Source organism: Lepidochelys olivacea (assembly GCF_965140295.1).
Source record: "Lepidochelys olivacea isolate rLepOli2 genome assembly, chromosome: 3".
Classification (NCBI taxonomy): domain Eukaryota; kingdom Metazoa; phylum Chordata; order Testudines; family Cheloniidae; genus Lepidochelys; species Lepidochelys olivacea.
Window position 1 is genome coordinate 83,361,960 of NC_140413.1, and position 27,893 is coordinate 83,389,852.

The 27,893-nt window shown below is 41.9% G+C and overlaps 1 protein-coding gene across 1 annotated transcript; it reads left to right on the plus strand.

Annotated features, from left to right (window-relative positions):
* The first annotated feature begins 577 nt into the window (after nucleotides 1–577).
* On the plus strand, nucleotides 578–27,640 carry NR2E1 (nuclear receptor subfamily 2 group E member 1). The gene is made up of 9 exons (XM_084622641.1): nucleotides 578–998; nucleotides 5,999–6,144; nucleotides 10,170–10,257; nucleotides 12,774–13,009; nucleotides 15,212–15,358; nucleotides 20,403–20,499; nucleotides 20,882–21,031; nucleotides 21,299–21,404; nucleotides 26,310–27,640. Exons 1-9 carry the CDS (start codon nucleotides 974–976, stop codon nucleotides 26,470–26,472), a joined length of 1,158 nt encoding a protein of 385 aa, XP_084478767.1. The 5' UTR covers nucleotides 578–973; the 3' UTR covers nucleotides 26,473–27,640.
* The last annotated feature ends 253 nt before the right edge of the window (nucleotides 27,641–27,893 follow it).

Genomic DNA, 27,893 nt, shown 5'->3' on the forward strand with positions numbered 1-27,893 from the left:
GCCTTCAGTTGACACCTTTATATTCAGAAAGTGATCCCACCTCTTCCATCAATGCAAGGCCCCCCCACTTCCCCCCCAACACACACTTCACACTCCAGCAACCGGGCGGAGGGAATAAGGGGAAATCGGAGTTTGAGAAAAACCCAATCTCACTTGTAAAAACCCGCTTTTATTACAGGAAAGGCGCAATGCACACACACACCAAGGGGAAAATCAGCTTGGCAAACGCCTGCGTTTTCTATGGAAGCCGCTTGGGGGTTCATTAATATCATTAGCATTTAACCCACTCCCTGCCCAGCGCAGGGCTGACGTCACAGCCCTCCAGGAGTTGGGGGGGGGGGGACGAGCAAGGAGAAGCTAAGTGGGCAAGGGGCGTCCTATTCCCCTCCCTACTGCTGCCTGTCAGAGCTTCTCGGGGGATATTACAGGGGCTTCAGCCTGAAGCTCAAAGCACAAAGTCATCCAGTGTAATGAACTTCTGGAAACCTTTCCCTTTTTGTGCCATTCAGCTTGTGAGAGCCAGAGACTGCCTCCTCTGACGCTCCCCCCCCCCCCGGCACCCTTCTATTATTTTCCAGGCTCTGATCTCTCCTAGCTGCACTGAGGCACTCAGCACAGAATCCAGCTCACAAATCCTACCTTCTCCTTTCATTGCTGCTGGTATTATTTTTCTTCTAGGACAATACTAGCGAGCCCCCGTCTAAGCCGTTTGGGTTCTCCTCGGCTCCGGGAAGGATTTTCTTGCAGGAACAACAAACCACAGCAAACTTGTCTCTGTCTCCAGAAACCTTCCCAAGAAGCTGCCAGAGCTGGGAAGAGACGCGAGGATGTGTCGATTCCCAACGGGCAAGGACTTCTGACTGCTTGGGAAACACCTGTCACTGAGAGAGAAAAACAAGGAAGGGGAGAATAGAGATCTCCCCAAAGCAGCAAGACTTTAGCCAGAGTTAGCGATTTCCAAAGGGATTCGAGCATGAGCAAGCCGGCAGGATCAACAAGTGGGTAATATGTGATGCAGGTTTCTAACCGCCTTTAGAAGAGCTGGCCCAGCCTGGGTGTTTTGCAAAAGCATGTTATATTTCCATCTGTAGCGGCAGTTAATACACAGTCAGGCCCCAGATGGAATTTGGGGAGATTGGGACAAGTGCTTGCAAAATGCTGGGTTTGTCATTTCCAACAGCTTGTTTTGATCGTACAGCTCTCTAATGAAATCTTGCTCCACTTTTGATGTCGAGCATGTCTGAAATGCAGTTATACGTGCAGCGAGTGTTAGTTATATTCCACCTGGAGGTGAGCATTTGTGCGGAGGTCTGCGTGATTTTGTGGGTTGGGGGTGTTTGGTTTTAAAACAGCATTAAAGAGCTGAAACGTGCTGCTTCTCTCATGGGCCTCATTCAACCTTTTTTCTATAGGACAATATTTTTATTTTGAAAAAAGAGTTTAAAACTCAGATCATTAAATTAAGCAACTCTGTTGAAAGAGGATTTAAATGCAATACTTTGCACACCATTTCCAGTCATACCAAATAATCCTGCAAAGAGGAAAGCAGAAACAACTTAAAAGTCACATTTTCCTTAATCCTAAATCCGTGTACCTCATAACTGGGGAATTTAAAGTATGACTAACCGCTCTTGCGAAGAGCGGCTCAATCGGTTCTAATCCCAGCTGGCACTTTTGGAGTTTATAATATGGACGAAGTCAGTAACAAAAGAAAAAAATACGCAATCCAATTTAATGTATGACAGGTGACTGAATGGACCTTTATATTCCTTGCTATTTAATACACTGTGCAGAGCAGGATCATGGTGGTGGAGTGCAATTTAAACAGGCGCCTGAAAAGTGGGTGTACACGTGAGTTTGTGACAATATGTACATAACTGCTACATTCACGCTCATGCATGTACATCTAACTCACCCATGATGGTTATCTTTGCTTCTAGCCTCTATTATTCTCCCCCGCCCCCCAATCCTCCTTTGTCCCTTGGAGGTTTGAATCCATCCAAGGGAGAAGCCGCTGTTTTTGCTGGTTGCCTGGCCATTCTTGTTCGGAGTTTTGCCGTTGTTACTTCAATTAATACTGGCTTGAATGTAGGGGTTTCTTTTGGAAAAGCGAGCGGGTGAAGTTGATTTCTGTCTATGCACAGAGAGTTGCGTTAAGTATTTTCCTACAGATGCGTTAAGGCTTTTTTTCTCCCTAAGGAACTTGATCTGTGTCACTAACAAAAGCCGAGCAAAAAAAATGAAGATGTAAGGACTTGATCTTGCTTTGCTGGCGCACCCAAAACTCCCGCTGAAGCCCACACCCCAGGGGAATTGGGTAGCAAAGGATGGGGGAGCGAAAGCAGCAAATTAAATAGTTTCCTGGCATATTTTTCTAAAGATAAGGATAAAATAAAACGGGGGGAGGGGTGCAGGGAAAAAGCCCAGTGCCCCTAAAAATGTTTGAAGGGATAGAAAACATTTTGGGGGAGAGAAAACTCAACGCATCTAGAACCTTAGTTCTGGGCCGGCTTCCCCATCGTTGGGTGCTTTTCACATCACCCTCCTCATTTCTGACACCGTGAAATCAATAGCACTTTGACTTCTGGCTCCGATCCTCCCTGGAGCCCTTTCAAATGAACCTTGTTACTTACTGAGTTTGCCTCCCGCGAGAGCTGGCGGCACCGACTGCCGTTCGAAATAGATTTGTTACCAGCTGCACCCCTCCCCAACAGCTCGTTTCCCAAAATCGGGACAGATTTTCCGTTTCCTCTTTCAGTTCTGGGGAGCAGGGAAGCAAACTACATTTTAATTTAAAGCTAGGGCTATTTCTGTGTCCCTTGATTTGCTGCGTGGACGCGGGACCATTGCATGGGAAAAGGATGGCTTCTTCTAGGTGCGCGCACGAGGCTGGTGGTTAGTAAAGAAGAAAAGCTCAAAAAGGGGCATCCCCTGGTTTCAGGAAACCATCCATAATCTTGTAACTGGTGCGGTTAAAGGTTTGACAGGAGCCCGCGCGGTTTCTTGGCACTTTCTTCAAGTTGGTCTAAATTATAAGATTTTATCCAAGGGACTCTTGTGAGAAGTTATAATTTAGAGAGATCAGGGGAGAGAGAGAGAGATCTAAAGGGAAACCTGCAAGCTGTTCCCGAAAGGATGAGTACTAGCCCTGCTGGAGCCATTCAAGGTCTACGGTCTGCGGCTGAAGACCTAAGGCAGGCTCAGCCAGTGGTGATGGAATAGCCCGGGGAGATGCAGGCACGAGGTGGGGTTGGTTTTTTTGTTTTTTGTTTTTTGGAGGGGGGGGGTGTTTTGTTTTTTTACTGTGGCTTTTCTCCTTGGCCTGAGTTTGCCGTGTGGATCTTGCTCCACTTCCCCTCCAGTGAGTGTATAGTTATGTCAAACGTGATCTCTGCCTGGGTGGCAACAAGACCCCGTCCCGCAGTCCCTCAAACCCAGACTAACTTCTTTCAACAGCCTCTGATGGTAATTACAGTAATCGAAGCTGCCATATATCTTTAAGCAATTATGACACACAAAAAGCTGCAAAGGACCCCCTGTCGAGGGATGTTAAAAAACGGTTTCCCAGATCAACAAAATTCAATTTTCTTAACGTTGGACTTCGGAGACCAAGCTCTGCTTCGTCAAAGGGGAGCTTTTTTAAACAGGGGGAATCGGTTATCTCATGACCCCGTGTCATGTTAACATTTCTCTCTCGCTCGCTTTTTTTTTTCTTTCATATTTGTTCTGCCCAAGAATTTTCTCATAACAACAGCCACGTCTACAATAGTCTGAGGGGCTGACACTCACTAAAGATGTTGATTAGTCGGGGGAGAGTCAGAATAATTGCAAAAGTGATCAGATGAGATGGACACACTTGGGACTGGGAGAAGAAGTAAGTTTAGTTAGGTATTGAATGGAGGGCGGGGAAACCGACTGATAGAATTATATTTTACATGAATTACTATACATCTGGCTGCAATTTGCGTCACCACCCCCCTCCTTTTACAATTACAGCGACGAATGCTGAATCTAGCATTATTTTACTAGCTCTAGGTCTAGAGGATTTAAAATATTATTTTATCATCTCTGGATATGGTGAAATAAAATACAAAATAGAAACCGCTCAGTATTAAAACGGTCTTTCACACTAAATAAAAGTCCCGCTCTGATGTTATACATATACTGCTACCCATCCAGATTATTTATTTTCAAAAAAGAGAATAAACGCACTCCTTCATTTCACTGGTTCACTGCCTAGTCTGAGGCTGGTTTCAAAAATTCCTTGCTGTGATTGAAAACAAAGTTCGGGTTTATTTGGAGCGGGAAGCTCCGATTTATCTGCAAGCTCCAGCCAGGGGAAGAAAGTCTGGGATTTGCATAGCTAAAATCAAACTCCAAAGTGCCTGTGAACTCTGCATTTAGTCTGGTGGTGACATTGCATGCAAGGGGATGGCACAGATGCATGTATAATTTCACTGTCTTTTCTTCACCCTCCTCCTCTTCGTGTGTGTGTGTGTGTAAAAGTCTATCTGTGGATGCTGAAGCTGAAGGGGGTGGGGGGAGTCGAGTGCTCGCCCCTGTTGGCATTGTGTGATATCCGAATTCCCATGCTACTCTTTTTGACGGGTCACTGGTGACCCAATAGGCAGGTGGCAAGGAGGGCTTGTAATTACACAATCCCAGGAATCACTCCTTGTCCCCAAACCCTCCTCGCGATCTCCTACCTGCAGACCCAGAGCCACAATTTGCGTTACAGTCTGTAGGGGGAGGGGTGCGGGGTGGCTCTCCTAGCTGGACTTCTTATTAATTGCCTAAAAGTTTTCTATTCTTTAACCCCTCTACCCTCCCTCCTCAGCTCCCTCCCTTCCCCAGTCCCTAACCTAATCCCCATTCCTCTAGCCGTGTTGTATATAGCAGCTGTCGAGTTTCATTTAGGGGAGAAGCTGGCAGCTTGTGCTGATTGGAGGCAGTCAAACGAGTTTCAATGGGGAAAATCATTAAGTTAACACTTTATCTAATGTCCCTATTGTCTGCCAGGAGGCATTGTTTTAGAGCCTCCAGATAAACATGTCTGAAAACATCCCGGGCTCCTAAATTCTCTAGGGAGCAGAAGAGACTTCTCTGAATTCAGCTTCCAACCCCTTCCCCCATCCCTCTTCCAACCCCACCCCCCACCCCCACACACACACTTAAGACACTCTCACTGAGCTAATTCAAAGCAAAGCAAATTGCTGTAAACCAAATCGGCCAGGTTTCTCAAACCCAGGTTTTGTGAGAGAGCTGCACTTTTAGCTTGAGTTCCTTTTGGGGGGGAAGGAGGCTGTTTGAACTGATGCTAACAAAAATAAAAGAAAGGAGCTAGTAGGGGTTTTGTGGTGCGTTCATTGAAATGGGGTTTAATAATCTCTATACATTTTATATGACTTTCAGTGCATTTGCACTGACAGTAGAAGTCTCTGAAAAGGAAACACGATTCAGACTGTGTGGCTGATTGATAGATTAGATAGAAGAAAGGAACAAACCAGGCATTTCAAGTACGTTCGGCAGTACATAAACGCACTTTCCCACAGTTAATGCGGAAAGTTTTGCTTAAATTTTAGGGTAATGGAAACCCATCCAAGGTAATGGCGGGAACAAACCCCACCGTGAGCTGGTTTTGTGACTCGGTTCTCGCCACTCCCTACACACAGAACGTCGTTTCCCCCCTGCTTGAAGAGCACTTCAGACCCAGCAAAAACTTTTCTCTCCTAGCAGGGAGGTTTTTGCTACTGCTGCTGCTGTAATCTTTCGTTCCAAAACGGGTCTTGGCGATTATAGAAGATCCAAATAAATGTAGCGGTGCATGAATAATTCTCATTGTAGAAAACTGACACTTGCTCAAGGGAAAGAAGGTTGCCTATAAAACCACTTCATTATTTGCTTTTATCGCAGCTCTGGTGCTAATCCCTTCAGAGGTCAGATTGCTTAGTTCTCTCTCTCTCTCCCTCCCCCCGCTCCCTTGCCTCTGCTTTTTCAGGTCGTATATTAGACATCCCTTGTAAAGTGTGTGGGGACCGCAGCTCCGGCAAGCACTATGGGGTTTACGCTTGCGATGGATGCTCAGGATTTTTCAAACGGAGCATCAGGAGGAACAGGACGTACGTCTGCAAATCTGGAAATCAGGTACTAGTGACAGCATTGGCTCATTTCCCTTCCACTTCCAAAGAGTTATTTATGGTACTGTCGCTCCGGAGTTCCCTCCGGCATGCCGAAATATGGATCAAAATCTAATACGCATCCTGCCAACTGGATGCCATCCCAGCTTAATACAGACTGGAGATGCGGTGCTGGGGGACTAGAATTTGTCTGTGATAGATTTAAGCAGATCAAGGATGTTTGCTAAACATTTTAAGGATATTCACATTTTAACAGTATGTTTAACGCAAGCTTCTTCCGGGCGCGTATTATAATAGAATAGGAGTCAGCTTCCGGGGGTGGGGGGATTTAAACAGCAAATCAAAAATCAGATCTCATGCTTCAGGACCAAACGATCGCCTGCGGTGGTCAGGAGGAAATGCCTGCCCCATCCTCTGCATTGTGGCGGAGTTTCGCCAGATATACTGGCCACCGAACGGTCTCTGAAGCATTAGATATTGGACTGCGGTAGGATAAGGGATTTCATGGACCAAGAGTCTGATTCCACACGTCAGATCTTTCCTCTTAAAGCAAGAGAAGTTCAAAATTCGAGTAGATTGTTATGTGTCAATTAACGCAATGTATATTAGCATGAGGTTGGGCAGTTTTCCGGGGCCAATGCCCTGGTCTCCATGTGTTCCGATTACTCTCTGGTTGTGCGCATATGTGGAAGTGTATCGGTATATAAATACTCTGTTCAGCAGCACAGAGACAAAATAGATTCAAACACTAAACCAATTTACCTTAACTACAGTGACATAACTTGGTGTGGCCTTCTCTTGCTACAGGTTCTGTTTGTCCTCGCTACATAATGGTGCAGGTCAGACCAACTCTGCGCTTCTACCAAGCTTATTTAAGCATAAAAGAGGGCAAAAATTCGCAAATATTTTAAGACAATGTTCTGATATAAACTTTGCTATTCAAATATAACCAAGTCTGAGAAAAATCAACCCCCCAGCTTTTGATTTCTGTGTCCCCTACCTCTAGCCCCCCTTAATTAAAATAAAAGCGCAGTTATAGAGAGAGGGAGGGGGTGAACGGAGGAGCTGATGAGTTCAAGCCAAGCCAATACCATAGTTACAGGGAAGATTTCTTGAAAACAACCCCCTCCCCCCGCCCATCTCACTGGAAAAGACGTTTGTACAAACTTTTTGAACAAGCTTCTCTCGCTAGAGTTTCTTTTCCAGGTCACTATGAAATTTAGGACAGTAAAAATTCCAGCTCCCACCAACTATCTAATAAATACCTATTATAATAAAAGAGACAAGGCGGGTGGAGTAATATCTTTTACTGGACCGACTTCTGTTAGTGAAAGGGACAAGCTTTCAAGCTCCGCATAGCTCTCCTTCAGAACAGTGGAGCTCAAAGGCGTGTCTTTTTCACCAACAGAAGTTGGCCCAATAAAAGAGATGACCTCACCCACCTTGTGATCTCTAATATCCTGGGACCAAAAGGCTACAGCAACGCTGCAAACATATTATAATAAAGGCAGCTAGTAGATTCAAGTAGAGGGTTCATTGCCTGTGTTGTAAATAGAATAAGGAGTGGTGGGAAATGATATGACGGTACTATCATACCTGAAGGATTAGCGCTAGGATAATTAATCGAGGTTTCCCCTTTCCGGAGTATTTGAACTGTTCACTCACTGCGGAAAAGAATTTTCACTTTCCTCCTTGTCTCCTCTGTGTGTTTACAAACACGCTCCTGTCTCCGGCGAATTCCCACTGACTTCACTGTGAACTATGTCCGAGCAAGGACAGCGGCGAATCAACCATTATATAGTGCATCCACAAGGCTGCTGTGAAACGTGTGTCGCCTCCACTCACCCTCACACATTTAAAGATCGTCTAATGTGTAACAGTAAAAAAGGAAAAGGCTGTCAAGTCAAAAGGCGGATGGCAAAGAGAATATTGAAGTAAATTGATCAGACAGCGTCAGCTTTGTACTTCTAGGCAAGGGAACCGTGCAGGGAGAGTAAACAGATTTTTCCGAAGCAGCTATAAATCCCCCTTACTCATAACAATATTGCGTTAGGCGCCCTCTGCTTCTGTTCATTGGATTGTCTCGGAAGGGGTTTTAGGCGGGAAGCTTTTTTGTTTGAGGGCACTTGGAAGAGCTAGAGAAGAGAGCGCATCGATCCGGGCCCGAACCTAAGTCTGTGGGTGTTTCGCACCTTACTTCAGTGGGAGCTGGAGACCCCCGTAAGAGTCCGGAATAAGTTTCGCTTTGCAACCTGACTTCTGGGAAAGGCGAGTTTCCATTGATCGAGGAGGAGTAAAAAGAACAGGAGGACTCGTGGCACCTTGGAGACTAACACATTTATTAGAGCATAAGGTTTCGTGAGCTACAGCTCACTTCATCGGATGCATTCAGGACTCTAACTTCTACGGGGTCTCGACAGGTGTGAACTGGTTTCCAGCTCACCGCAAGCCAGAACGGCACAGTTACAGCCAAATTGTTTCTGAACAATTAACACTAACAATTTATACCAGGCTCCCACCTTTCTGAGAAGGGGTTTTCCTTCATTATCATGTCTCACAGGGCACAGGAGGCGTGGGGGGATGGCGGTATAAACACACATGGTGCCCGGAGTTAGTACCAAAGGATAAGGGGCAGACTGAAGGACCATTAACTTTTGCATGCGTAAGTCAAGTTATCTGAGGCTCCGGGGCTAAATGAATATAGCCGGTGCCAGAGTATAAACACAGACAGACACATACACATAGTGTGTCTGGTTCAGTGACTTTTTTTATAATTCTGATATCTGTCACCAGCATTTACACTAATTTACAAAATCCACCCACCCCCATCTTGTCCCATCTTCTTAAGGTCTCCATGTCCACTACCTCAGTATCGGCTGAAGTTTGGCTTTGTGGCTAGATAGTTCTGGTTGACTGAGCCGAGGGCTGTATGTGACTTTCCGGGACTCTGGATGGCTCTACGTCTATACTATTCCTCTTCGGACAGGGGCTCCTGCTGCATCTGCAGGCCTCGGGAGCTCTGTTATTCCGGGGCGCAGCTGGAGCCTCTGGGGTTGGGGAGCTGTCTAAGGTGCTGAAACAGATTTGTCCATAACCACCTGCCCACTCATTTGTTAGGGTCCAAATCCTGTTCGCCTTACTCACTCCAGTAGCCCTATTGGGCCAGATTCTAATCTTATTTACACTGGTGGAAATCCTTGGTAGCTCCATTTGGAGTCACTGTGGAGTGACTCCGGTTTTCCCCTCTATGTGACTGAGATCAGATTCTGCTTTATTGATTTCACCGGGGCTGCTCCCAGGAATGAGGACAACATGATTTGGTCCCTTACACCTCGTTAAACCCTACATACACACTCGTATAACCCTCGGTATAGTCTCCCCAGAAAGGAACCCCTTTGTGACTAGATCGGATTCCAGGAGCATGGACTCACACCCGCCAAACGAGCCCTTTCTTCCGTTTCTCACCGGGACACTTCGGCACACGCTATAGTCTCCCCTTCATTTCTCTGTTTCTGTAGAAGTAACTCGTTTCTGCACAGCCTACAACCCAACCGCTGAAGCGAAGGGATCCTGCAAACCCAAATGACTCTACCCCTGTCCTCTCCAGCTACAGACTGCGCTGACCAAGGGCCCAAGCCTGAGCTGCTTGCTCAGGCCAATCTACTCTTTGGCGTCGCAGGGAGTTTTGTCTGAGTAAGGGCCGTGCACACAGGTGACCCAGGGAAGGTTAGGCAGTGTAAATACACAGGGTCATATGGTGGCATCTGTTTAAAAGCAGAACTTCCCACTGGTTTCGGGCTGATGTTCCGGTTGGAAAATCGTTGGCACCATAAATCCCTCCGTTCACAAATCCTTCCTAGGCGGACGACAAGCAGAAAGGGCACCAGCCACGTGCTTGGGTGACGGGGGGAGTACTCCCTAATGCTGCGATCGCTAAGCAGGTTCTTAGCTGCCCCGCCCTTCGCTTGTCAGTTCCCCACCCCGTGCCCTATGCAAGCCCATCTCTTAACGAAAGGAGTTTCTCTGTTTTAGGGAGGTTGCCCCGTGGATAAGACACACAGGAACCAATGCAGGGCGTGTCGACTGAAGAAATGCTTGGAAGTCAACATGAACAAAGATGGTATTTGCACATCCTTTTACCCTTCTCCTTGTGGCTGAGTAATATGAAACATGAATCGCATGTATGGGGAAAACGCATTGTAAAGTAAGCGCCCGGAACCCAGGGCCCGGAGTATTCCCTCCCAGCTGCCCTCCACCTGTCGGCAAAATTCTCCCTTCCCGTCCACCGTGCCTGGCTCAGCTCAATGACCCCTTCCTGCCAACGAGCAATTAACGCCCTGCCCCAGCACCCCTTCCTGCCCCAGCAATGAACGCCACTGCCTTTAGCCCTCCTGCCCCTGCCACCAATTCGGAGCCGATCCGTTCCCATCGGAACGTCTGTTATTCAGCTGTGTACAATGGACCCAAAGCCAGGGCCGGGCAAATTGTTTGGGTTGATGACAAAAGCAACTAAAACACTGAAACAAGCGCAATGAAACCACCAATTAATGTATTTCAGCCAAATCCAGCCCTTGGCGTGGATCCATGCGAGTTAGCAGAGCTATGCCAGGGATGGATTTGACCCATAATGTCCAGATCCAACGTGTGCTAAGGAGCTGCAGGATTTTTGTGCAGGGAACAGAAATGTCATAGAGCTCCGAGTAAGAAGGACCCAGTTATTCCACAGCCCTAAGCGCTGATCAGGTTAGACACAATCCAGTCCCTTGTTGTAGACCCCCAAAAAAGAAAGAAAAAAGTCGCTCTGCAAACAATGTAATGAAGTGTAGGCAGTGGGTGAAACTCTCAGCTTATTGAAGGCAACGGGACTTTTGCCACTGTCATCAGTGCAGACAGGAACCCCGTGCTTTATTCGAGAATTAAGAACCTTGCTGTTAAAATTAGCCTTTCACCTTAACGTTTTTGAGATGCTATTAATACTAGAATTAAGACTCAATTAGACTGTCAATTAAAGTCCGTCACTTGGAAGCCGCGAGGCCTGGCATAGGTCAGCAAACTGTGAGCTGTAAGATTTCCCTATACAATAAACGATATGATGAGCCACAGATCGTCTCTGTGGAGGAAACAGTAGCCCGAAACAATGACGAATTTTTCGATTGATAATCCACGAGCAGTCAGCCTGGCTTGGCATTCATTCAGTATACCTCGTATGCAACCGTCTACTGTCTTCTAGTGCCCAATAAACCTTTCAACACATTTCGGTCCGAAACAAGGACAGTGAAATCCTGGCTCCTGGGAAGTCCTGGGCAAAGCTCCGCTTGACCTCGATGGGGTCAGGATTTCACACTCAGGTTGTTTTATTAGCACATGTAAGACAATGGCTGTACATTGAAGATGCCTAAACAGAGAAATTTCCTGATGCGCTTGCCACAGTTATTGGCATAAATCTTCTCGACTTGAATGCGATTATGATCCTATGGAGACCAGCAACAGAATTTAGTCGTGCAAACACTCCAAGTGACTCATTGGGTTGCAATCTTATCGAGTCTTGGCTATTTCCCGTTATAATTCTGCAGTAAACTTTTTGTTTGTTTGTTTTCTAATGGCCGGGTTCTAATGCCTGCCAGAGTGAGTCTGGAAAGTAGTGTGCTGTCATTGCTGACTAGGCTTGCCAACCCTCCAGGATGGCCCTGAAGTCTCCAGGTATTAAAGATTAATCTTTAATTAAAGATTATGTCATGTGATGAAACCTCCAGGAATACATCCAACCAAAATTGGCAACCCTAATGCTGTGGGGACCGGCAAATATTTCCTTGCAGATTCACTAGAGCTGCCCCATAATACCTTAGGCAACAAAATCTAGGCAAGGCTAATGCATTGCTGACTCCAGATTACAAAACTGAACCTGTATTTTAGACACTTCCTGCTGAATAGCACAATCAAAGTTGTGGAATATCTTGACCTAATAAAACAGGACGTTAGCATCCTACTGATTTGATCCTCAACAGCTCAGTGGTTTGAGCATTGGCCTGCTAAACCCAGGGTTGTGGGTTCAATCCTTGAGGGGCCATTTGGGTCAAAAATTGGGGATTGGTCCTGCTTTGAGCAGGGGGTTGGACTAGATGACCTCCTGAGGTCCCTTCCAACCCTGAGATTCTATGATTCTATGACCCAGTAACTAGTTACCACACTATCCCTCAAAGAACCCCACAGAAATCCTAAACTGGACATCACAAGAAAAGAAAATCAGGGCTATAAAACGCCTAGTGCCACTAAATGAATAACATTGTCATGCTGAAGAGATGGCTACTAATGCCTATACATGAAATCCAGACAAACTTTCAGATAACTATTTTCATTTCTTTTTTTTGGGGGGGGGGGAGAAATATGGAGGTTTATGTTGCATTTAAGGTCAGCCACCTAATATTAGGTACTGAAAGTAATGCTATGGTATGCAATATCAGGCACTTAATTCCGCATGCACCAGTAAATAATCTAGGACAATGAAATAGAGTAAGTCAGTGAAGCCTGTTCCAAAGCCCTTTGCTGTTAATGGGAGTCTTTCCATTGATTTCAATGGGCTTTGGGATCAGGCCGCAACTGGGTAATGTATTCACTAAATGAGCCCTTTGTTCCCAGCTGTGCAACACGAAAGAGGTCCAAGGACATCCACAATAAGGAAGCAAGTTGCGCTGTATTTCAGGGGACACAAGGACGAGAATGGAGCTACACCTCACTTTCCCTCTGCAGCTTTACCTGCTCCGACCTTCTTTACGGCTGTCTCGCAGCTGGAACCCCACAATCTAGAGCTGGCTGCTGTATCGACTACCCCTGAACGGCAGACGTTGGTGGGCCTGGCACAACCAACGCCAAAGGTCAGAGCTGCCTTCCGTGTTCTAATGAGGTGCACTAAGAGAGTGTTCAGAGATTATGGCAAAAATATTTGGTCCTGAAATCAGGGGTTGGCAAGTCTTGTTTTAGAGCTGGGGTTGTTAAGTGTCTCCACAGGGTGTGTTTGTGTGAGATCCAGTCAGTTCTATGGCAGAATACAAATTCGGACCCAATACTATGAAATGTAAATGCTCCTATTGATTTTAAGGAGAACTGTGTTTGAATAAGAACTTTATGATTGGCCCCCTCAACACTTAAAAAAAAACTATTTTGGTGGAGAACAAGAGAACAATTGTCTGCAAGTTAAAATCATTCTTGCTATATGGAGATAAATACACACCAGTGCATTTTAGACATAAGCACACACCATTTGTGAGCTTTTATAGTATATGTATAAATATGCATTCCCTGGAAAGACCTACACACAGTGGAACAGTTCAGAAATACTGCCACCTGCAGACTACCCGCCAACCTACATGTTTCAGTCTTGGACACAGTATTATTAAAATGACCCAAGATTGGAGAATCATTGACGTTCTGGACAAAAAAATGTCATGATTGAGCCCATAATGCACTGTAATGAACTGAGCAAATTATCGCAGCCTATCCAAATATCTAGGTACAGAAATATATTTATCTTTTTATTTCTGGATTTTGACATTTAATAAGCAGCATAGGAAATTGCTGTCATAACTTGGTGGATGAGGCTTATCTATGAGTTATTTAAATTGATAACTCAAATATTTTCATGCTCTCCTTTCCAAAATATTCATAAGCACGTTTGTATTTAGAGTACACAACAAATTACAGAAAAATTGTTGTAAATCAACCCTGGTCTATAGCTTGGTGAAACCCACTGTGAACTTGCTTGTAAAAATCATATTTCTATTTTTATAAATGTAAATTCAAAAATATTAAACCAGAAATTATTTAGAAAGAAAATGCATTTTACTCTGTGCTTGCTGCAAACCACTTAAGTGCATGTTTAAATCCAACTGAACTCAGTGGGACTTCAGTATGTGACTAAGGCTAAGCACCTGCGTAAGTGCTTTGAGGAATAGGGATATACTGCTTAATCTGGGTGTGGATTAGGGGTGACAAAATAAAATACTGATTCAAACATATATCTATATCTGCTCTGAAAACAGGGAACACTGAATAAAGTAATGAGACAGGGTCCGGGAATCAAACTATATTTTTAATAGGTTTCTTCTACTGTTAGAATTTAATTCTGCCATACTGTGATCTTATGCTTATATGGTCCCATTCATCCCCATGGATAGCAAAGCAAATAGCCTGCTTTATAAAGGGCCCACAGAAGCCAATGGAAGTTTTGCTATTAATTTCAGTGGGTGCAGGATGGGGGTTTGCATCAATTATCTATATACAGGAATGACTAGTGAAGTGCAGGCATATCTGAGGTGAGGAATAAAAAGAGGGCAGGGCTTAGCAGCCAGTGGTCTCACTTCTGGTTTTTGTTTTATGTTTATGTTCCTGAAAGCTCATTTCAGGGTTTCAGCCAGCCACCTGCAGGGAGGATTCTTCCTCTCCCCAATGTATACTGGGTGGGTGGTTTAGTTTTGTTGTTTATTTTATTTTTTGTTTTTATCTCCTTCCTCTGAAGCATCAGGATGCTCATTGCTGGAGATGGGACATTGGCTGGGGTGAGCCAGGGCTCGAGAGGTGGCAAAGAGCATTCTCTCTTTTAGGTTCTTGGCTGGCTAGTGCTTGCTCACATGCTCAGGGGGCTGGTTCTTGCTCACAGTCTCAGGGTCTAATGGGTCACCACATGCTGGTTTGGGAAGGAATTTTTATAAGTTGAGAAGGTTAGACTGGCAGTGATCTGGGGAGGTTGGGGGAAAGAGTTACCTTCCTCTGCAACATGTGCATGTGGGTCACTTGCCAGGATTATCTGGCGATATCTCACTTAATCATTTCCCTGCCCTTGCAGGGGCTTCAGACACTGTTGGATCTCAGTCCCTCCTATTCTCTGCCTGGCACATAATAGCCTAGTCTTCTGGAGGCTGATATTTTGGTCTCATGTTAGTTGCTGGGGTTTAATGCATGGGTGGTGGCCTAGGATATACATGAGGTTAGACAAGATGATCTGGTGGTTCCTTCCGATCTTAAAGTCTATGGCTATCTTAGTCACTTTTTATTATTCCTTATTTTACTTTTTATATTAGTATCCACATGAAGTCAATGGTACACCTATGTACCTCTATGAAGTGGCCACTGAATCTGTTTGTGAATCTGCTGCCAGGCTTCTCTTTATGAGCATCAAATGGGCCAAGAGCGTTCCAGCCTTTTCCACTCTGTCGTTACAAGATCAGGTAAGACTTATACGACAAGTAATTGTCCTTAGCCTGGCAACCATATTTAAAGATGGTCCACAAAATTCAGATCTAGATCAGATTTTTCACCCTTCCAAAGGAATTGGCCCCCATAGTTTTTGATCTGGCCCATTTCTAAAATAATATATTGTTTTAACAGCAATTTTCATCAATCTGAAATGGATATGTTATAGTGTAGGTGAAACTCAGATAGGAAATAGATGTTGCTATAAGACAAATATTATGAGAGGCAGCATGTTGCAGTGGACAGAGCACAGGGCTGGAAGTCAGGAGACTGGGGATGAAATCCTGGCCCCACTGAAGTCAATGGCAAAGCTCATATTGACTTAAATGGGGTTAAAAGTTCGCCTCCAAGTTCTATTCCTGGTTCTTCCCTTGACCTTCTATCTGAACTTTTGCAAGTCATTTAATCTCTGTGTGCCTCAGCTTCTCTAATTGCAAACTGAGTATAGTGGTATTTATTCTCCTTTGTAAAGTGCTTTGAGCTCTCTGGATGAAAAGTGCACTCTCAGTAAACATTTTTACCATTTAATCCTACTAGTGTACAATGGCCAAATAGTTCTCTGAGTCACACTGACTTCAATGAAGTTATTCCACATTTACACTGATCTGACTCAGAGCAGAATTCAGCCTACTCTTTTTTTAATCCTAATTAAAATCCTCCTTAATTTGTCTTGTTTTCCTCTGTGACAACTTGCCTTTGCCTCAAGTGATTTGTGAGTGAACCACAGTAACTAAAGCAATTTTGTAATTACTTGATTTTTGATGAGGACTTGATCTATTTAATATAATGCATTAGTTCTGAAAAGTAATCAGACAATAATAAAAGGAAAAAACTATACAAAGCTCCAACCACAAAAATGTATCTAATATCATTGAGTTTAATTTTGCAATACAATAACTAGAAATAAAAGTCATATCTTAAATATTACAACTAATTGTATTAGACTCTTATAATAGTCACCAAATAAAATACAATATTTGGTCTGTGGCATGTTAGTGTAAGTACATAAACAAATGCATATTGTGAACAGAAAAAGATTTTCAGGATGACAATAGAGTTTTCTACCTAAATACATATCACATATAGCACAAAAAGACATTTGCTTAGATAAACTGAAAGGTCCTTTTTCTAGAGCTAGTCCCAGATTTTGAGAGCCCTTTTGTGAGGTTAGCTATGTGGAGCCTCATTCACCTCCCTCTATGTATTGTCACCAGCAAATCAGGTACATACATTCAGGGCCATTGGATGAGTAGGATCTTAAAGAGGCTGCAGAACTGCCATAAGCCAAAGGCTTAACAGTCAACAGGGAACAACTGACAGGAAGATAATAGGAATGGGCCCAGTTCATCAGCTGCTGCATGCAAGCTATTTCCGTCAACTTCAAATACAGTTGCTCTTGTGGATCGGGAAGCTGGATCAGGCTTATGAAAGACCTGCAGAATCAGACCTAGAGTGTACTTCATTAGACAGACATCATGGAAAATGGTTTTTGCTTTGAAAACTACTGCCATTTCAAAGAAAACAATCTCTGTCATAATGCTACAACAATCACATTCAGCCATGGACTATTGACATCAACAGCAGTTGCATCCACCTAGGCCAGGGCTCAGTTTGGTCTAATATGTAAAAATTCCCCAAGCGATCATCCCTCCAGGAAGAATGGAGTGAAGGGAGTGGGAGGAAGGAAACATCTTTCAAGAGAGAGGCTCATCAATACAGTAGCAATGGCTAATGCACATTCCATATAGTTGAACGTTTCCCATTAAATTCTTCACAGAAATCAGTTTATCCTGTCATCTTAAATGAGCCAGCGACATGGCTTACATTTTAAATGAAAGGCAAGTGTTAGCAAATTGTAACATCAATTGAATCTGTTTTAAAGTTCTAACAATGTCAACTTCACCATTCTTCCCTCCAAGTTGTAAGGATGGGTTTGAGTTGAAAAGTTTAGACCTGGATCCACATTTCTCAAAATTCAGAGAGGTTCAGATATGGAACTCTGGTTTGAACCTCTATCCAGCACCTCAGCTTCCTCTCATATTCAAGAGAATCTCAAAGGAAATAACTCTTGTTTTAATAGCCTTATTCCATAGTTATAGAATCAGATAGATGATCCTTACAATAGTACTGTTTCATTTAATTTAATAGTGGCACAGATAAAAATGTCTAAAATTTCCTCTGCATGTCTTTTGACATCTAGCTAAGAGTTTAAAATCTTTTCCTAGGATCTGCTTTTGTTTTGGGCACCTCTAGAAAAATTAAAACATTACAATTCTATAAACTATGTGGCACTTTTCTGTCTTGAAAAATGTGGAACCCTATCAGTTGACAAAACACAAGTAATCAACAGCAGGTTATCCTTACAGATAGTGCCTGATTCTAAAGCAGAAGTAGGTCCTTTAGAAAGCCTGGGATTTTCTAATTCCTTTGAGGAATGAAGGCCATTTATAAGCCCTCACTAAGGTCAGCATGAGCTATTCCAACTGGAGGCTTTAAAGACATATTCATCAGAACCAGGAGAGGCTTAGCTAGTTGGAGGAGAAAGTTCCTTTAATTTCTAAAGTCTTCTGACTTTAACTGCATGGTGTTGATATCTAGGAATCATTGTTCATTGCCATCTGCATGAACAAGTGACAAAAAGTTTTACAAAAGCCAATTAATTAATGGCTAAGAATCAATTTCTTTATACCACATAGAAACCTGCATATCTAAATGAAATATCAGTTCTTTATAAGGCACAGGGAATGGCTGGTTAGCAATGCAAGTTCTGTTTCTCTCACCAGAAACCTGAGATGGGTATGGTACTTCAGATAATTTCATATCTCTGGGAAGTTTTTGTTACTATAAAAGCCAATGCAATTAATTAAAACCCATATTCTGTGCAGACATTTCCATTTCAGTCACAGTTTCTTTATTAGAGTTGAATAAAAGCTCTGCAAAGTTTAAGTAGATGGTTCAGAAAGAAACTGACATTGTGATGGTCATAGTTCTGTAATGCAGTGGCATTGTAGCCGTGTTGGTCCCAGGATATTAGGGAGACAAAGTGGGTGAGGTAATATCTTTTAGGTCCAGTAAAATATACTACCTCATCCACAGTGCTTAATTTGTGCCAGGGCTCAGCCCTGGCACTTCTAGGCTTGGCAGGTCATAGCCCCAGCACCTCTGGGCTTGCTGCCCCAGTTATGAATGTAAAAAAATTGCTTGAGCCTCAGCACCTCTTTCAGTACAAATGATGCCTCTTTCACTGCTCCCCCACCTTGTCTCTCTAGTAGTGCTGTAATGACTTCAAACCAATATGGCTTAAAATACTGGGTATTAAAAATTAGAACTTAGATAAGAAATTTCCAATTGTTGGAGGATTTCAGTGCAACTGAAATGCATCTCTTAAATTCAGATGTGTCAGAAAAACAAAATTCTGTTGAAAGGATTCTATTTTTTAATGTTATAAAGGGACATCACTAAACTTAATAGTTCCAAAATGTGTTCTTCCCTTGTTCGCAGTATACCCTGCATTTCCAAAATCCATGTAACGTTTTCTCAGCAAAACCTTTGACCAACACGATAAGTCTAAGCGTGTGTTATCCTGAGGCTTGAGGATGGGATCCCTTCTCTTTTCCTGCCAATTGCATAACAGTGAAGTGTCTTTGCAACTGCTACTGAAGTCTTAGGGTGACAGTAGCAGCCACAGGCCCTTGTGTGACGCCTCCCTTCCTTGTAGGAGTTTTGGGCAATGTATCAGCCTAGAGCCACCAGACAATACTTCCTGAGCCTAGACCTGCTCACAAAGTCACCTCCACCTTGTTGTGGACCGCAAAGAGGCATCAAGTCCCTACTGTGTGTGCTCTGTGGTGTGCCCCTCAAACCATGCCATGGAACTGATGAGATTCAGCTGAATGTAGGACCCTTCATGTCCATGCAAAGAAGGTGTGCTAAGCCAAAATGTCATATGTGCACTTAAATTATTCTTTGCTGGCTTTGCCACTGTAATTCCTAAGGATCTTAATTTTCTTCTCGTGCCTAACAGTGTATTTGTACTTAAATCAATGGGATTGCCCCAGTGCAAACAGAGAAGCAAATTGGGCACAGAGTCTGCCACTCAGCCCTTGCAAGGAAAAAAAGTCTACAAAAACAAAATCAGGATAGAAGATTATGGAGAGCTGCAATACCTGGATCCAAATCAGAGGGGCTCCAGCCTCCACACCTGTTTGGCTGTGGAGTTGGGGTTCGTCCCTTGTTGAAGAGGGACAATCTAAGGTGTTTGGACCTGGATTCAAACTTCCCCAAAGTTCAGTGACATTCTAAAGTAACCAGATTTCAGTAGCCAGCTTTCAAGGGCTAGTTTCAGCAAAAGTAGGAAAACAAAGATTTTAATATACCTTGATATTGTCCTTTAACAGACTAGAGATTTGTTTAACCAACAGTGGATTAAATGTAAATAAGAGGATGTCTGCCATTGTGTAGTAGTGCTTTGAACTGACTCTCTATCAAGTGGTGTCAGTTCAGGCCACCATCTAGTAATCTGCCACTCATTTCACAAATCACATATTTGCAGGGTAAAAAAGGTCTAATAGTACAGAAATCATTAAAAGAACTGTCAGGCATCCATTCTGCTCTCAATACACATGTCTATTAACACTGAGGAGGAGAAGAGAGCGCTTATTGAGCAAGCCTGCTTTTGAAAAATATGAGTAGATTTTTAAGAAGAGTGTAAGCTCTTTGGGGGTAGGGACTGTCTTTCTCCCTCTGTGTTTGCACAGCACCTAGCACAATGGGCTCTGAGTGTGGGTGGGGACTCTAGGTTCTACAGTAATACAAGTAATTAATACTAATATTTCTTCCAGGGCTATTCTTACCCATATACCTTATCAAAAAGATAAAGAAAGAGCTAAAACATTCAGGGGAAAATACAAAAACAGGCATTTAAAGCAGTTTTTAAAATAACAGAAATTTACATTTTGAAAATGTTTATAAATCTATAAATTATACACCATGTTATATTGTACATCTATTGTATGGCAGCTGATGCTTTTGGAAGATGCTTGGAGAGAACTGTTTGTTCTAGGAATAGCACAATGGGCCATTCCAGTTGATGCTAACACTCTACTGGCTGTATCTGGTAAGAATTGCACAATTTAATGACTTTGTTATAGAAATTACCATAAAAATACATTACTGAAAAAAGAACAACATGTAAAGAATAACAAATTCCCACTGAACAATAGAGCATACCTGTCATTTATAAATCTATATTTAAATGCAAATAATGTTGTTTTGTTGTATTCATGACTGCTTGCATTGTCATTTAAATGCAAATTACTGTGTTTGTTATCATCCAAGAGAAGATTTTATATTAACTTTCACACAATATAGTCAGTTTACATGGAATCGGATATCTAAGTGACAATTGAATAGATATTGATACAGAGGATTGTCAGAAATCAATATATATTAATGCAAATGCCTTAATATAGAGTATTTTTCATATGTTTCTATTCTAGGCATGAATGGTGACAATACAGATTCTCAGAAGCTGAATAAAATTATTTCAGAAATACAGGCTTTACAGGAGGTTGTGGCTAGATTTAGACAACTTCGGCTAGATGCTACTGAATTTGCCTGTCTCAAATGCATTGTCACTTTTAAAGCTGGTAAGCAGAAATAATCTGGTTTTTTTTTTTTTTTTTTTGATAACTAGCTATTTTGCTGGTTGGCCACTTCAAAGTCTACACTGACATTTTAAAACAGTGATGTGATTACATCAGCTAATAGGTTTTCTGCTGTTGAATTCTGATAGGCAGTGTTACACTTTAACTATTACAAATTAAATGTTTAAAAATGAATCTTTATTTTTACGGTAAATCTTAAATATTTTGACCTTAAGAGTCCACCTGACTAGTTACTGATCTGCTTTCCAGTACCTACACACAGTGGTTCTGAACTGAGAAGTTTTCGAAATGCTGCTGCCATTGCAGCTCTTCAGGATGAAGCTCAGCTCACTCTGAACAGTTACATCCACACCAGGTGATCAATATTTTCTTTGAATACTTTTTTCAAACACTCTGGGTGAAATTCTCACCTCAGTGAAGTAAACGGCAAAATGTCCATTGACTTCAGTGGAGCCAGGATTTCATACTGTGTTCACGGTGACTGTATGCCTGTAGGAGAACTTGGGTTATCCAAACAGAATGGGGAACATGGAATGTATTCAAATAAGTGAGAAAATGAAAAAGAGGGAGTTTTTCATGGTATGTGATACCTGAAAAGGAACATAATACGTTTAGAAAACTGGAGTTTTTGTAAAAAGAAAAGAAAAGGAGTACTTGTGGCACCTTAGAGACTAACCAATTTATTAGAGCATAAGCTTTCGTGAGCTACAGCTCACTGTATTAAACAACAACACCACCACCACCACATAAAGTGCTTTACATTTTAGCATCTCAGAATCTTTTATTGTATTATTCCCACTTTTTAGATAAGGAAACAGAGGCAGTGACTTGTCCAAGACTGTAGTGTGAGTCATGGCAGAGCTGGAAATCGAAAAATTCAGATCTTGTGACTCCTAGCTCGGTACATCTTAACCAGAATGATGAGAATAGTAGTTTTGAAATGAGGTTTTCCATATATCTTGTTCAGCATAAAACATGAAACAGAAACCTTTATACCAACTATAAAGTCATAAGTCAAACCTTTATACCAACTATATAAGTCACCACCTCATGAAACTAACAAGGGTAAAACTGGGAATATGTGAATTGTACTATGTAGAAAACCACTGTTATTTTCACTATGTGAGCAGTTGTCTTAATGTGACCAGTTTAGAGCACCATGCTTTGAATACTTTTTAAAACTATCCTCCAGCCTTGGAGCACAAGGGCTAGGAGGACTACTGCCCAAGCAATTCATTAGGCAATTGGGTGGGGAGGAAAGGAGACAGAGGAATGAGATGCAAAGCACACCCTTCAATAGTGTTTCCTCCAGTCATTTCAGGAGCTATTGTGATGAGCTCTGAAAGGCGTCTTGTCCAGTCCTCAGCCAGAAATAAACTGGCTGTAATGCAAGGCCTGGAGCAGGTGGAATTTGAGTAGCGGCACAAGGGTGGGGGAGAAGGGAGAATCTTCAGGGTTCCATAGTGGACATGGAGGTGCACCCAAAAGAAAAAAGGTCTAACCTCCAGTCTGTGCATTTCCATATACCCATTCTTTTGTGTCACCTATCCTCACCTGTCCCTTCCAAAATGTCAGCTTGAAATATTAAACTTTTTAGCCAGATTCTGTCTGGTGTCATTGAAGGAAGTACATCTGATCTATATCACCAAACTGCCTCCTCTTAAACGATTATTCTGAAAAGGGGCAATACTTAGACTCACTGCTGTCAATTCCCCTCACTTTTATAACCTTGAATTTTAAACATTGTCAATTAAATGTTAATTCACTAAAGCTAAGAATATAATAAACCAACCTTAGTTTTCGAGCCTCTAGGTCACTTACAGACAATTTAATTTAGTAGAGGATCTTGGATGACACTTTGAATGATAGAACCAAACTTTTTAAAAAAGAGAAAAATTAGTTAAGCAAACAGGCATACAATTACCATTTACACAGTACTACAATTATACTCACATTTGAAGGTGGAATGGTGTATCAACAGATGATCAGTCCACTGACAACCAGATAAAGTACAGCCTTATAATCCTATAACCTAACAGTACCCTTTCGGTGTTCTCATAGACTCAGCTATTAAGGTCAGAAGGGACCATTATGATCATCTAGTCTGACCTCCTGCACAATGCAAGCCACAGCACTGGAGCTCCGTCCAATTTAAAAGGCTACTCTTTTTACAACCCATGATAATACTAATTAACATTAAACCTGTCCATTACCATAGTCGCATTTCTTCCACCTCTGCATTGGCTCTTCACATTACACATTTAAATTAACATTTGCACCAATGTTCTTTCCATGCTATCAGTGTTCATAGCATTTTAGTAAAACATTCCTAATTCTCAAAACTGCTCATTAAAAACCATTCCAAAACCAGTTTTAACCAACACATAGCCACAACATAACCCTGGGTCATGTCCTTGCTGACTTCAATTTTCCCATCTTACTGTCTAACTTTTACGCACACTAACAAACTCAATTTCCCAAACTCCTCTATACTTAGCCTAATTAAAGCCAAAGCCTAATTTCTATTTATTTCTTGACCTAACCCATTTTATAAAAGCTACAACTTCCACTGAACAACTTTTCTCCTCTGGCATAATGGAATTCTGTACAAATAAGGGTGAAGCCTATCTGTGTGGGAGACAGGGCTTTCTCGTGGGCTAACCCAAGACTGTGGTATGAACTTTCCCAAAAACTAAGGACCATCACAAATCTCATCATCACCTTCTGCTCTATGTGCAAGGCACATTTCTTTGACCTTGCCTTCTCTAACACACACATAGCAACATGTCTGTGTGTATGTGTTATATATCGTTTAAAAATAAAATCCAAAACACTCCATTGCACACACTTCTGCCCCCGGCGAGAAGATGAGAGAACACACACAATGACAGACAGTCACACTGTTTAACACACTCAAATACTATGGTGATGAGCATGGTATAATAAAATCTCCAGTAGAGGACGTAATTCAATGATCTGAGAGTTACACATGTGAATCCAGATGACAATGTATTCTAGGAAAATCCCCCCTATCAGCATCAAGTACTGCTATAACTAGCCTTGAAAGGGTTAGGTTTTTAATCTATAAATATTGGTAAATATCCATTTCACTGTACACACACACACTGACCGATGAAAAGATATTTCCATTGATAATAACCAAAATTTAGAGCTAGGCAAAGTAAGAACAATGCTGCTTGAGAACTTATCAAAGTTTGACTTAGGGATGTTTACTTTGTATTTTGACCCCGGCCCCCAGAATTTCACGCAACTGTGAAAATTTAAGTATATAATAATAAAAAATGCTGACAAACATACATTAATATCATCAATTGACATTGTAGGGGGAAAACTGAATTCTGCCAAGCCTAGCTATAAGCTATACTGAAGTTCCACCACCGACTGCAATTATTTTGCAAATCCAAGGATAAATTAAAAAATTGCCTACTCTTAAAAACAATGATGCTCACTGGCAGAAATCTTTGACGTCCTTTGTTTAGACTATAAATAGAATCCTTCACTGCTGATGTGAGCAAACTTAAAAATACCAGCCAGTACATACTAAAAAGGAAAAAGCAGCAGCTGTGTGGCATGCTCTCTCCACCCACATTGAAGCCCCTCCACATGAATAGTGTGCCACTGAAGCTCAGTGAGAGTTAGGGTTACATGGCCAGCCAGTGGGAAAAAAAGCCAGGAAGCAGCTGCTTTACATGGAATGGTCCTCTTTCCAAACTCAGCAGCTTTCCTACTGGTCAATGCTCTGGAAGGCCTCTAACTTACACCAGTTTTACACCAGTATAACTATTTACATCAGTTATTTACATGGACTTGAAAGGAGAATCCAGCCTTGAGAACCAACAAATGGGTTGTGAGAACAGGCATGAACTGGGGATCTACAGTCTCCTGGTTCTAGAGTGCTCCATGTTTCTGAGGTAAACAAAAAGGCACAGAGCAGTGGAGCAATATAGAGGGGCTGCCTGTCAGCATGGATGCCAAAGCAATACTACAGACTAGATAGATAGTATTTTTCCACGGGTATGTGTGCAGGAGTGGAATGGTTAGCTCTGCACCACAAGGGTAAAGAGCGGTGAATGACTATACACCATAAATAAATCTTGCAGTCTAAATAAAGCCAGCAATTAGGAACAGCATAATTCCCCTCCTCCCCTGCAGTTTTAGGTATATCAAAGTCTATGCCACTTTTCTGGAAAGATGGACATACAAAAAATATTGTTGGCCACATTTGATGGAGCTAGGACCCATCATAGGAGATTTATTTTCTTTTGTCAATGCAATAGCCTTGGAACGTCGTAGAAGTTTCCATTGTACGTTGATGTATTTCCATAAGAGTGTTGGAAATGTTGTAGGTGAAACCTAGACCCATTGAAGTCTAAGAGAAAACTCCCTGTTGACTTCAACAGAGTCAGGATTTCATCTTGTATTATGTGACATGTGAAGAAAGAGGTCTGATTCTGCTCTCATTCTAGTTTTACCCTAGTGCAAGTCTTGATTTCAATAAGGTAACTCCAGATTTACATTAGTGAAAGTGATAGAAGATTGGAGAATCGGGCTCCAAATGTTTCTGATAGTGGGCCTATTTCTCGTTTTACTTACAGCAGTGCAAAATCCAGAGTAATGCCTCCAAAGTCAGCAGAGTTACACTGGTGAAAAAATCAGCACCAGCAAGATCAGAATCAGGCCCATATTGTTTTATCTTTAAAAGTTGTGAAGAATTCTGTGGCTAACGAGGATGGAAAATAGCCTTTTATAGATGTATATTTTCAGGGGGAAGGAAATGTTGCTTCTCACTCAGAATTTTGTATTCAAAATGTCAATTATTAAAAGTGACGCTGCACTCAAACATCTGCAGCATACTGGGTAGATTGCAAGTTCAATTTAATAAACCCAGTTTATTGAACATGGGCCAAATTCTTCTGAGTTACACCTAATTCAAGGTTATTGTTTGAGGTGTAAGTCAGGGCAGAGTTTGGCCTTCTATAAGTTATTCATCTGAGCGAACAAAATGGCCAAACAACAAAATGTGAAAACAGGCCCAAAGCCTGCTTACCTCACTCACATCAACATTCCCATAAAGTCAACATGTCTACTTTTATGAAAAGGCAAGTAGGATTTCACTCAGTCAGAACTAAACCCTACAATTTGCTTAATTTGGGTTTTGTTGCTCATTAAGGCAAGTGATTTTGCTGTTTGGAGAAACATACAACACCTCAATAACATTCTTTTTCGTTTTATATTCTAGGTACCCCACACAACCCTGCCGTTTTGGAAAACTCTTATTGCTTTTGCCAGCTTTACGTTCAATTAGTCCATCTACAATAGAAGAAGTGTTTTTCAAAAAGACCATTGGGAATGTGCCAATTACAAGACTGCTTTCAGATATGTACAAATCCAGTGACATATAAACTACCTTAAAAATAAACAATCAGGATGGACAGTTTGATAAGAACTTTTATCTATGGAGAATAAACCTCAACTAACAAAATCTACAGGAAGCATAAGCCTGGGAATGTTTAACTTTTAAATTCATTGAGAAATTTTTTTAAAAAATCCCATTAGATATGATTTTGCTGCCTTGAACAGAGTGATTTAGAGCATGGAGAGAGTGTTTTGCTCTACAGAAAAAGTGAATTGGATGGAATTTTGCTGCTTCTCTTTCTCCACAGTGGCGGCAATTAATTTGTCAGTCATAGTTAAGAAAGACTGTGCAATTCTGTCATTTAACTGGCAGATCTGAGAAAAAGAAGGTACTTTAGTTCCTTCATTTGGAACATTTGGTAACTAAACATTGCATCTGTTATAATGTGTCATGAGGTGGCCTTCAGATCGGTTTTAAAAGTAGCTTATATTGGTGAATATGCTCATAATATTCTAGACAACATCTAAAACAGGTTACCAAAATATTGCTTCTGTTGTAATATATCATAAAGTGGCCTTCAGAACTGATTTTAAATGCTGGCAGTTACGTTTTGGATTCAGCAGACCAGGCCTTCCTGTAAAACGAACTGGTAAACTTTGATGAAATTCTGATGACTTGCAATTTGGTTAACATCTCAAAGACAGAAGAGCTTTGTGTGCACACACAAACAAATGACTACAAGTCAAAAAAGAGACTAAAACAGCAAAACCAAATAAAATGGAGATGATTGATTCAGTGAGCTGATCGCTGTCCCATTGGCATAGTGCTGAAACCAAAGGCAATGGTGGCCAAACTCTTTGTCAATGAGATGCAGAAAGGTGAACCAAACTTACAAAAGACAATGAAAAGAACTTAATTATGAAGAAATAAAGATGGTCAATTGATACAATGCTAATAGTCTCCAAGACTCTCCAATGCCTTTTTAGAAAGCTTCTGGTTTAATTAAAGCTTTGATCTCTCTCACACACAGACACATTATAAGCTGCTTATTTGATATAAGACTACTTATGAAAAATGTAGAAAACACATTTAAAGATAGCTGCTGTACTTTTCAAATTTTGATTTGTTATTAGGAACTAGCACTGAGAAAAATCAGCACTTGAACTATCATAGAATGAGTAAAACTTTTCTTGTACAAAGTGGATTAACTGATTTGTGAAGTTAAAAAGTTGTACTCATTGTATTTACAAAGAATAAAAATATATTGAATTTAAACAATCCTTCCTTTGTTTCTTTCACTTCTCTCCCTCAGTTCCTGGATTAGTTTCCTCCAGATAATACTGTACACTGCTTGCCAGACAACAGAAACATTCTTCAAATATAAGGAGTACTTGTGGCACCTTAGAGACTAACAAATTTATTTGAGCATAAGCTTTCATGAGCTACAGCTCACTTCATTGGATGTAT

What these genes read in the sequence shown, in the direction of transcription:
- NR2E1 (XM_084622641.1), top strand. Translation starts at nt 974, where the DNA reads ATGAGCAAGCCGGCAGGATCAACAA. An exon ending in CAAGCCGGCAGGATCAACAA is followed by an intron (nt 999 to 5,998) that starts GTGGGTAATATG and finishes CTGCTTTTTCAG; the next exon opens with GTCGTATATTAGACATCCCT. An exon ending in CACTCTACTGGCTGTATCTG is followed by an intron (nt 20,500 to 20,881) that starts GTAAGAATTGCA and finishes TTTCTATTCTAG; the next exon opens with GCATGAATGGTGACAATACA.